Raw genomic sequence first — 12,562 nt, 5'->3', positions numbered from 1 at the left:
CCGCCCATGTCCCCTTGCAAATAAGGTGTTTTTGTTTTGTCCAAGTCTCTGTGGATGCGCATGCGCACCCAACGGAGCATGCGCATTTGTCATGTACACAAAAATAAAAAACAGTTTGCCGCGGCGCGCGCTTCTTCGTTGCGCGCCGGCTTGTACTGTGATCGGCACCTCTCCCTTGCCATGGAACCTCCATGGAACCTCCACAGGAGGTCTGATCACGTAACTGCGCAGTAGTTTGCCCCAGGGCAAACAGCCACGCTTCTCCTCTGCAGTTTCCTTCCTTCTGTTTTCTTCACAATGACTTGGGAAAAGGCTCAGTGTGGAGTAAACCAAAACCAACAGCCTTGGTCCTCTGTCCTTAGATGGGAGTGCTAATGATTCTCCAATCTTTTAAGAACATAAAGAGAAGCCATATTGGATCATGCCAGTGGCCCATCCAGTCCAACACTCTGTGTCATACAGTGGCCAAAACCCAGGTGCCATACTGGATGACATAAAAATCTGCCACAAAAGCAGTGTTACTATGAATAGTCAGAAAGAATTCACAGTGTGTTTCTGTCTGAAAATAGGAAATAGCTGTTTGAAGACAGTTTTCTTTCTAGCTCCACAGGTCGTCATCACAGCTCCTCATGTTGAGCTGTGGGTACTTACTTATCTCTTCAAAAGATTTTTTTTCCCAGTTGTCAAAACACCAGGCTTGTTTTTTTTCTATTCTATAATAACTCTATTGCATCCAGATATAATTTGTTTACCAAGTTCTGAAGTCTTTTAATAAAAATTGGTATTTTGTAAAATATGCTGCTACTTCATTAAGATGAATGGCACCTTTCCCCACACTTCACTGGAAGCAACTGTTCCTGCGATTATTTGTACAAGAAACCTCTTTAGGAATGATTTGCATAATCCTGCAAATTGTTCCCTAATTCCATTCCCTTCCTTTGTACAATCCTCTAACCAACAGCACAGGACACACTGCAACAGAACATAGACCGGACCTTGCTGCAACCAACTGGTTAATTTCATCAAAGAGAGATGTGAAAGCAAAGCCCACTTCATCTATTAAGTTTTGAAAACACACCTCTAAGTTTAGAATCAGGGAACAGCTAAACACAACTGCTTTGTTAATCTGAGTGGACACATGCAATATCCAACAAGGATATTCATCAACTCTAAGGTCGTGCTAACCCCATATACATGTTTTGTAAAGACAAGTTATAGACAAACTGGATGTTGCAATACTGGAGGGAAAACGAATTATTCTCCCTTCCTTCCCCCCAAAATTTACTGAACTGGCAGAATATACATGTATATAAACATGTCAAATTGTAAACGAATGTTCCTGATTGTAGTCCTTAAATTATAGGGTCCTGCCATCTTACATCAGATTTAGGCAGTCTGATGTACATTACCAGAGTGGCACGTTACCACCTGCTAATGGCTGAATCCCCTTACTGTTCCAGTAATGCTTAAGAGAACTAAGGCAAATAACATGGTTGCCTCCCACACCAGCATCACTAGCAGGTGCGATCCTGGGATGTGAAGCATCACATAATTTGTCCATATCCACAGTCCTTCTTTCCAAATATCACTAGAACAAAAAGCAGAGCAACTAAAAAAGAAACAGCACTTGTCACTCAGGTTATATATATCAATTGGCTCTTGCTGCCAAAATTTATTTACATACACAAACAGAAGTTTCACAGTGACCAATTTATGTTTTTGTTTACAGTTAGAAAGATATGTTTTAGATTTCTGTGATGAGGCTGAAGATAACTATTATTACTATTCTATTACCAGTTGCTAGACAGGACATAACCCCTGCTCAAACAGAGATTAATTGATATTGAGATGCAAGAGCTTAGAGCCTTGGCTTCTGGTAGATGCTCCCCTTTAAGATGGGCACGTTTTCCGAACAACACCCCTGCACAATACTTATTGGATTTGACTTCTCCACAGTTGCGTAGAGCATTTATGCTGGCCCGCTTTAACGTGCTCCCCTCTGCGGTTTTAGCAGGAAGATTTAAGAAAATCCCCTACTCTGTTAGGTTTTGTGATTGTGATTCAGAGGAGATTGAAACAATCGAACACGTATTCCTCCACTGTAGTTTGTATGATGACATTCGGGCAGTCTATCTAGAAGCCATACTTAAGAAAGATGTCAAACAATCAGATGACAGAATGTTGTACCGTTTATTGGCTTCACAAAATACAGTGGTTATTGAAGCGGTGGCTAATTTCTGTAACTGCCTTATAATGAGGAAGTTATGTGTTTAATCAATGAACTGAAGGGTGACTGTTTATGACTCTGATCCATGCCAATAAAGGTTTTGAATTGAATTGAATTGAATTGACAGGACATAACATTTAACAGGGTTTCCCCGCAATTCTGGGTTAACTACCTTGTCAGCTTTCTGAACCCAAGTTCGAGTTAGCATAGGAAATTAAATGGGGGGGAAACATTCTCCTAAGTAAATTAATGCTTCAGAAACCCAAACAATCACATCTGTTTCAATGATACAGTATAAGTTAACAAAGACTACATACTTTTTAAAAATTAAGAAGTGCACCAAGCATAGGGCTGCTTTAGTTTTGATCTCCAAAAGTTAAATCCCCAAAAGTTTGGTTTACAGGAGCATTCATGTTTAAAATAGTTTATTGGTATTCTAAGTTAACATATCAGTGAGAAACCACAACTTAGTCTGCAGGTCATACAAGTCAAATGTAACTACATTTTCATTTTCAGTCTGACTCCAAATTGTACAGTGAGAAACATCACTTTCCTGGCCTTTCCTACTCATATTGATAAAGAGCAGTTTCAAACTGTTAAGCCCAGAAAATATAAACATGACCAAATACAGTCAAGCAAATCCTACATCAAGATCTCCAAACTCAAAATGCACTCAGAGAAAGAGTTTATTGTCCTGGGAAGATTCCTGGTGGCTTGCTGCCAACTTGTGTCTGGACTGTATAAAAGAGTAACTATTTCATTCTCTTGGGAGCAGAAAAATCCAATTTTTCCACTTTTAATAATTTAAACTGACCGTAAGAGCATATAGCCACTGGTAGAGGCACTAGATACATTCCCCACATCACAAGATCTAAGGGCGTTTTAAAATTTTGTCCCAGAACGTCAGAGTGAACTACATGTCAAATATATAATGGTACATTAGAAAGTCAACAATTTCTACATATAGTGAAGGATAACTATTATGCAATTACTTTCTGGAACATTGATACAGTTGTGAGCAACAACAATTTCTATTCCCTTTCTGCCAGTTTAGTTTTTTGTGTTCCCCTCCCCCAAGACAGACCTCAGTCACATGTCAGCTATCACAGGGCAGCGCCCTACTACTGTGTGCACTGGATATCATTTCCCCATGTCTCTGTCTCTGCAGACCCTTCCAACCTCTGAAAAAAATCATTCCTAGGGCTGCTGAACCACAGAGAACAATACCCACTGGGCAGGGGAGGGGCTGGAAGGAGGAGGACAAAGAGCAGAAATTGTTCCTCCTTCCTCTTCTGCAAATGTAGTTCCACTGAGGAAGGGACTGGTTTGATTTCATCTCTTTTGCCCTCCTCACTGATCCCCTTCATAGAAGCTGCAGCCCCATGAATGAACATTCCATGGGTCAGAAAGCTGCAGGAAAAGAAAGAAACAGAATATGGGGAAACTTTGCATGCCTTCCACACACACACACACACACACACACAATGGTAGGAGAACGGCTGCCATGTTAATATCCCATTTCATTATTGTATGTATTTGAATATGGGGGATACCAATCATTTTGATCACTCCTATCCTTCAGCCAGGCAATAGTGAGGTATTAAGGCACATCCATGTTTCCAGCACTACACTACTCTATGAAAGCTTTCAAATACAGAAAGTGTTTATTTTAAACACATAGTAAGGGTTGCAGACTAACAGCAAGCTATATATCCCCATTTCCTCTTCCACTCTGAGGGCCTACTGCCCAGTGAACCTCCTCCCAGATTTGAGAGTATATTTCGCATTCCCATCCAATGGAGAAAATGGATGTATACAGATCCAAGAATCCTGCAGTCACAGTTCCCTCTTGCAACTTGTTCCAGTCTATTCCACTAATTAGCTGATGCCTCTTTTTCTTCAGCCACCTTGGGTATCATGCTCTGACATTTTACCATTCAGTCATTACATTCAATCACAGGAAACAGGGTGACTGTCAGTGGCAGACGGAGAAAACAAACATCATTACTGAATAGTTGCTTGAGCAATAGGAATTCATGCTAAGTGCAGTCATTTAAATAATAAGATGATTTGCTAGTTGTGCTTGGTCTTTTGTTTAAAATGCATATAATCAGAAAGCTTGAATAGAACAGAACAGACGAAACTAGAAGCCATCATGAGACAAAACTTATATAAATGGAGATACATTACTTTAAAAAGTTATAAAGCTGCCTGGTTTCAGTACTGGCACAGTTCAGAACAGGGCAGAATCTGCTGTGGGATAAATAACATTCTGTTAAACAAGAAATTGTTCTGAACACAACACTATTATATTCTATAAAGGGGCAGAGGAGGTTAGCAAGCGATTCAGCATTTACACTGGTTCAATGCTACTGATTCCATGTGACACTGACATGGGATGGACATTGAACAACATCAGAGTGGCAGTCTCTAATCTGGAGAACTGGGTTTGATGCCCCACTCTTCCCCATGAAGCCTGCTGGGCGATCCTGGGCCAGTCACAGTTCTCTCAGAGGTCTCTCAGCCCCACCTATCTCACAAGGTGCCTGTTACGGGGCGAGGAAAGGAATGTGATTGTAAGCTGCTTTGAGACTCCTTACAGTAGAGAAAAATGGGCTATAAAAACCTTCCTTATATTTTAATAGTTGATTATACATACATATACCCTCTGCTTCAAGCACTTAATGTTAAATAATCTGGGCCATTATTAGTTTAATCAACAACACATTTTAAAGTTGATACATATCCACTAATGAATTTTGAGTATGAAAAGCAAAATTCCATTCAAAGCCATTTTACATTTTAACACATCATGGATTTATTCTTTTTATGTTTAAATGCAGATTACTGACCAAGGTATACAAGAAACATAGTAGAACAGTAGTGTGTGTACATGGGAAGGAGGGGCCATTTAGATACAATAAGTAATAGTACCAGCATTTTCTTCTTCCACATGTTATGACATAGTAGTAGTAGTATTTAGACTTTCCTCCTTCAGGGAATCTTCTCAATCTTGCCTAGTAGGCAATGACAGCACATCTGCCTTGAGACCTATACACATAACAGAGGATTCTGAGAAATGCTCTGATGCATGGTACTCTGAGAATTAGCCGGACACACAGCATGCCTCTGTGTCAGTTGCATACTGCAGAAGGCCAGTAGAGCTGTGGACAATCTAGTTTTCAAGGACGTTTGTCTGTCCTGGCCCCTGACAGTTTCACTGAGGTATTCCAAGGTTCTCCAGAACATTCCAGGTACTCCCAGAACTATTAAAAGTATTTTGAGTAACCTGTGGTAACTGAACACAGTATGAATTCAACTGCATTCTCCTGTTCAGACTGAATAAGTGAACATGGAATAGAGAGAAAGAAACCACCAGTAACCACACAAACAAATAATACAAACAAAACTAACCTGGTTGATCATTGTCTGTTCCTACTTTTGCAGGACTTGGTGCAACAGGAAGAGGTCGAACAGGGCGAGGCTTTGGAGTTGGGGGAGAAATCTTTTTTCTTCCAATATATTCTACATAAGTTCCTGGGAAGTCCCCTCTTTCTCCAGTAGTTTCATTAAAGCCATTCAACCAACCAATTTCTTCAGGTTTTGCTTCTTCCCCTTCACTGAATCCAAGGGCAACTAAAGTACCTTTATTCACAGTTAAAATATCTCCCAAATGCAAGTCAATGTCTTCTTCTCGTTCTTTTTTGTAATCATATAAAGCTCTGTACTGGTATCCTTCTGCACTCATTTTGGCAAATGTCTTAACATTCAGTTATTTTACTGAATAATAATAGAACAGTTCTATTCAGTTTATTGTGTATGTAATTTGAGAGTTTCTAAGCAAGGTAAGTAACATAACAGTTAAAAAGACTGTAATACAAAGATGTAGAAAGCACCAGGATCTAATGTTGAATGGCTGTTGTAGTTTTGTCTTTATATTTAAACGATGAAAATACAAAAGTATACTCTCTTCTATCTATGTCCTGTCTCCCAACTAGATCCTTGTCAGATTTGCTTGGCACTTGTGGGTACAGTCTTCCAAGGTGAGCTGAATATTACTCCTTGTTGCACCTCCTTCTGATGTACTTGCCATAAAATGTTCACTTGTCTTAAAACTTTGGTTGTTGAATTCTGCCTGCATTCTTCACCTATGGAGAAAGAACATTCAGATGTAAGATTAGTGCAATTATTCCAAAAGCCATTTAAAGCTCTAACCTATAAGATGCTAACTTCTGTGAATTGTTTTCAAACACTGGAGCGTGTTGATAAAAGGCAAAAGTCATGATGAAAAGCCTAACAAAAATGACAGCACACAGAACTCTAGAAGGTCCACGAGCTCAGAAGAGGATCCCTTGGGAACACTAAGGATGCTTTTGCATGACTCTTTCCTTAAATTACACACATATGGCACCACCAGTCCCTGCTGTGCACCCAAAATAAGGTCAATCCAAAGCTGTTCTACAGAGAGAACAGGAAAGCCATCCTAATTAATGTGGGCATAATTATCCATAATATTCAAGTCATCTTGGCATAACAGATAATGAGTACTTATGATGTGTTCCTTCAAACGTCTGAATCTCTAGATACGTGTTGGGGCTTGTGACAAGATAGAAAGACAACAGAAAGAGCATGTTCATACTAAGTACCTAATGTTCCAAACCCAATGACCTCTGTGTGTGTGTTGATGGGGGGGGGACAACGACAACGATATGACAGGTTCAATTACAATTTTTCTAGGAAGCCTTTCCACTTACATTTTCATACATTGTTACAGACTTCCCAGAGTTTTATGTAATTATGCTTCAGCAGACACACCTAGACCACCTAAGAAGCAGTATTTGGATGGGTTGGAGGGGAAGTGGTAAATACTTAAATTATACCTGAAACAAGGCTTGGACATTTCAGTCCTGTTGGCTTGACTGTTAAGTAATACAGTGCTGAAAAAACAGTTTAAATATACAATAAACACCAGCTTAGAGAAATCCAAGAATAAGTACCTTATAAAGTTTTATTATTTCACCTGTTATTCATTTTGTTTCTATAGAAAAATCAAAGTTCAAGTCACAATCTAATGGTTTCACTAGTGAGCACCTTCTAAAGGAAGAATGGAGTTCTTAAGGGGGCTATCATACATTCCAACATATGGAACTATTTACATGGTAATTATTTCTTCACATAGCATCAAATCTCCTAGATCTAGAAGAACATGACCATATATACAATAATGCAAAATAACAGCTCCTGAATTACCAATAGTGTACCATCAATGCAAATAAAAGGGAAATTACTAAAGGGAAGGAAAAGCAAAGAACATGTGGAAACAACTCATTCTTTATGAGTAGCCCCCTACCAAAGCAGAAGTTGCATTCTACAGCTATTAAGCTCTGTACAGACGTGTCAACCATCTGCACTGATAAATCTCAGCCTTCCTACTCAAGCGCTTCCTTCCAGTGCTCCACCGTTTCTGTTCTGCGTAAAAAATAAGAACATGCAAACTGGACATCAAAATATACTACTACTTCTGCCTCCTAGAGTTGATGGAGCCACTAGTACTTTCTTTGCAAATTGGTCAGAAGGGGAAAAAATATTCTTCTAAACAATGGGAGTGTCATGGTCTATGATAGACATCCAAGTAGCAATAGTTATGAGGGAAAATATTTAGCATAAAAGGCAAAAAGATGTCTGAATCTATGAACCATTCAGGAAAACCCCACATTCATAGAGACAGAAAGTGTTTCCTGTAGATACAGCACTCAAAATTTTTAGCACTGAATTTCCGATGCATATGGGGAAGTCAGCCATATTACTTTATATTGGATTGAGTCTCCTGAAAAGGGGCAGAGGACAACTCTTAAATTCAAAGGCCATACGACAGTAAACCTGAAAGTTTACTGCTACTCAATTTAGAATTTGCACACCTATGTACAGAAACAGAACAGATGGAAATACATCATAAGCATTAATTAAATTGTTCTACAATCACTTCTGTGTGGATGGTTTTCCTCCGTAAATACTCCAACAAGCAAGCAAGTGCACTTAAACACACCTTGATTTGGATTTCAGAACATGCCAAAAGTCAACTATTTGCACCTGATATATAATAGAAAATTAAATATTCCCCAAAGATTCTAAATGCTTTGAAATATTTATTATCTTAAACTGGAAATATTTCTTAAAAGCCAAGTGTGCATGGATGACTACTAACTTTGTTCACAGGCATTTTGACAGACTGCCCAAAATGTTCTTGTCTAAACACTGCAAAATTGATCAAGCTTAACCTATTTCCCCAGCCAACCACTCCCTTGTGTTGGGAGAGATCACTGACACTTTCTTCTTCACCCATAAAAGTTTAAAATGTAGACTGTTCTGTAGCGAAAAAAATAGTACTGCAACAACTCCCATAAGCAAGAGGATTAATGTTATGTCACATGGGAAGAGTCCCAGTATATTACTCTGTTAAATGCTGAACTTCCTTACAAACAGGGATGAGTTCTTTAAACACAATAATTTCATTTTAGTTTTTCCTTAATCTTTCAGCACAGGCTGCTTGGAAATTGGGGCCAAAGTATCATTAACAACAGTGCCCCAATAGGGAACACAAATATCACACAGTGACCGCAGCCAAGAATATCATTTAATGATAGGCTACAGACAAGCATTGTCTTGTCTGCAGTCTTCGGGGGGGGGGGGGTAGAATTTCCCATGACAACATAACTAAGTTATTGACCAAGGCACGTTAGTAAGAATTTTCTACTTTTGGAGACATATTGATGTGTTGTGTTTTTAGATCTGTCGAGAGACTTTCTCCTAAACTTACAAATTAGACAACAAGACAAAGCTATTTATTCATTGTTTTTACTATTTGCATCACAAACCAAGTACTTTAATCCAAAATTAAACTTGTCTCTGGCTAAAGTTGCATAAAATTTATAAGTGAATAAGTTATAACAGGCACCAAATATTAACCAGTTGCAGAACTGGATGTGCCATATAAAGTAGCCATTAAGTTAAATGTCCCAAATTTCACCTATTTGCAATTTACAGGTCGGGTCTGGATCCAGAGAAGTGAGCGCATCCACATGCATTCCTATTCCTGCACACAGATGGAATGCTTCCTACACCTGCCTTGCATAAGGATACAAGGAGCTATTTTATATTGCCAACCCATCTATCCACTTAACCCAGCACTGCCTATTATGACTAGTTGTGGATTTCCAGGTTCTCAGCAGAAGTCTTTCCTAGCTAGCCCTGCATGAGATGACAAGGACTGAACTGGGATGCTACCCATATACCACATATTCAAATTTAGAAGTTTGTTATCTTGCCCTGAACCAGCAATGAACACATAATGCATAGTGAATAGTGAATTAACATTAAACGAAGTCCCAGCAGTTGACAGATCTACAGTGCAACCCTATACAGAATTACCCCAGTCTAAGCCCATTGATGTCAGCAAGCTTAGATGCAATCACTCTGCACAGGACTGCACCGTTGGGCTCAGAGAAACTGCTCCTACCCAACTGGCACCCCAATCCTAAACAACTTATTTGGGATCAAATCAACATGACACACCTCTAGATACACATGATTTACATCCCACTTTCTATAGTTTCTATAGTATTTCTATAGTAAAATGGGATGCCATTACTGCAAATAGTGTATTTACTAATGGCATTTCATTTTGGCGCAGGACTGTTTACCCCATACTAAAGATGCACCCTTGAGGTAAAGGGTTTGTTATTGCTAATATTGGGGGTGTTAAATACCTATTTATGCTTTATTCTGTCCTTCCTCCAAGGAGTTCAAAGTGTTTTTCTCCTATTTCACTTTATCCTTAGAACAACTATGTGAGGTAGGTGGGGTGCGATAGTTCAAAAGATTATCTGACTCGATGTCACAGCAAAAGGGCAGGCTATAAACAAAGTAAATGAATAAATGAATCAGAAATCCATTTAAACACTACAGCTATCAAGTCCAGCACACAACTCTAGGCGAGGTTAAAGGCATACACACTTGTAGTTTTATTTCTGCAAATTTAGCTTGCACCAAATAATAAGAATGTTCCATACCAGAAGTAGTCCTCATAGAATGTTGCATGGACACATATAGACACAGGTCAATTAATGGCCTGAATCACAGAGAAAGAAGCTGCGTTTCAAAGGCTGCAGGCCAGAGTTCATACCCTAAATCTGTTCCTCCCAGTTGCCAGAATAATCCACACACACAACTCCGCCAAAACTGGGAAGCAAGCATTAGGCCCCAGAAAGCACAAGGTTTTCTTGTATTCTCACACTCATGAACTGAATTTCTTGCAGCCAATCATTTCATCTATTCCTCCAGAACTAAACACCTTAGATTGCCAAGAAAATAATAAGCTTTTAATAAAAGCTATTCTTGCACAGCATTAAGAAGCCCCAAACACATACCAATGTGCGGCTCTCACTAGCACAAGAACTTTGCTTAAAAATAACTACACTCCACTAAAGCTTCATATAAAAATAACTACACTCCACTAAAGCTTCACCATATGTCGGCCCCAATGAATTCAACCAAACTGCACCTCAAGCTTAAACGCATGATGGAGCTGTTACTAAAATCAGTATCTAGGATGGGGTTGTAAGAGTCTATACGCAAACAGGAGGCACAAATTAAAACAAGTTTTCAAAGAACCTGAAGACAATATCTACAGAGCCAAAGGCAAGTTTGGAAACGTATGCAAATCCAGCACAAGTAGCAGGAACAATTATAGGAGCATAGTAGAAAAGAAAGCCATTGGATGCACAATTAACATTCATATCAAGAAAACGGTGTGAAGTAATTTTCCAAATTAAGCTTGGGGAACAGCTCACTTATCCTGAGAATGGGTCTTTAGTGTCAATATTTAGCACGCTTTATTTAGCATCCAGTAGTCTAGCACCTTGCTACGCTCATGCCATTGCACGCTGTCTAGACTACAGAGTGCCATTCACTCTTTTGGTTTGCTTAGGGGGAAAAAAATCCGATAAGCTAGCCATGGACTTGGCACATCCTCGTGGAGGAGACGGAAGTAACACAGAAAGCACGGGGGAAGGGAAGAACGGGAAAGAAAATAGGCTTTGAATAGGAAATATACAGTCAGCAAATGGATTGCTTTTTAATGACTGTCCGTGGTTTTCTAAATTTCAATTTAGAAAGCGCTTCTGAGTGCGCCCACCCCTGGCGCAACGCACTGGAGACTTCACTCTGACCGACGCCGCTCAGCGCCAGAAGGGAGGGGGGAGGGGACGAGCACGTTTCTGGCGGCCCGTCACCTCTGCCCCCTTCCTCCTCCTCCTCCTCCAACCTCCTCAGCCCCTGGAGAGGCAGAAGACCTCCACTTTCCCGCTCGGGCAGACCGTGCCGTTGCAACCCACACAGCCCACTTCAGCAGCGCTGCAACCCCGACCTACATTCCCATGGACTGAACGGAGAAGGGAGGCAAGGGGGCTTCCTTCCTCCTCAGACGCAATCCGGATCAGGGCTGGTGCAGCGCTGAACTTCCTCCATCCCGTGCGCGGGGGGAGGAAAGGGGTTGAGACGAACGAGGACGGGCTGGAGGCGCCGCAGTGATCAAGGAAAAGCCCCCGCCGGGGGGAGCGCAGGGCGACGGCGCCGAGCGAGGGGGAAGCGGCCCCCGCCCCGCACGCCCCTTTCTCCCGAGGCTGCAAGAGGCCTCCCGCCGCCCAACAGGATGTCGCCCGGCCAAGCAGCTCCGCGGCCCGACGGAGTCACGCCACTCGCCCAGTCACTTCCCTCCCCTCGGCTAGGCCGGCGCGGGAAGGCGCGGAATCCCCCCCCCGGGGGGAGAGAATCCGCAGCTGCGCCTCCGCCGACGTTCCTTCCCCAGGGCGGCCGCTCTGCAGCTCCGCTCGCCCCAGTCCCAGCCAGGCAGCCCGAGCCCAGCAACGAGGGCGGGCTCTCCCTCCGCCCCGCCTCCTGTGCCTCAGCCCTGCCAACCCGCTCCGGACCTGAGGGGCCGAAGCTCCGCCCACCTGCCCGCCTTCTCCCCCCCCCACTCCTTCCCCCGGGTTGTCACGCTGGCTAAGCCGCTGGTGCGGCCCCTGCCGCGGCCGTCGGCTTCCCCTTCGGCTTGGCGGTCGCTGCCTTCCTTCCCCTGCCGCCTGCGCCCGCCGCGCCTGTCGCGTTCCATTCCCTCACTTCGGGCGGGCCGTTGCTGCTGAGCGGACGGGAACGAGGCCCGGGGTGCGGAGAGGGGGTGGGGGAGAGAGAGAGACAGTATCTTGAGGATAACTTTCCCGGCGACGCCACAAGTCCTTGGCCTTTCTCAGCCAGCCCTAGGTGGGGCTTTGATACAAA

General features: G+C 42.1%; 1 protein-coding gene across 1 annotated transcript in view; it reads right to left on the bottom strand.

Annotated features, from left to right (window-relative positions):
• Positions 1 to 10,010, bottom strand: part of PIK3R1 (phosphoinositide-3-kinase regulatory subunit 1) — a 59,814-nt gene extending 49,804 nt beyond the window's left edge. The window contains exons 1-2 of the mRNA XM_015409448.1: positions 9,994 to 10,010; positions 5,642 to 6,375 (exon numbers count right to left, since the gene is read on the bottom strand). Of these exons, the coding sequence (XP_015264934.1) occupies positions 5,642 to 5,975 (334 nt within the window). The 5' untranslated portion in view covers positions 5,976 to 6,375; positions 9,994 to 10,010. The remainder of the gene's footprint in view (positions 1 to 5,641; positions 6,376 to 9,993) is intronic.
• Between the last annotated feature and the right edge of the window lie 2,552 nt (positions 10,011 to 12,562).

The sequence above is a fragment of the Gekko japonicus genome, unplaced genomic scaffold (assembly GCF_001447785.1).
Source record: "Gekko japonicus isolate JY-2015 unplaced genomic scaffold, Gekko_japonicus_V1.1 scaffold836, whole genome shotgun sequence".
Classification (NCBI taxonomy): domain Eukaryota; kingdom Metazoa; phylum Chordata; class Lepidosauria; order Squamata; family Gekkonidae; genus Gekko; species Gekko japonicus.
Note: the sequence above shows the minus strand (reverse complement) of the source record. Positions and strands in the feature narration are given on the sequence as shown.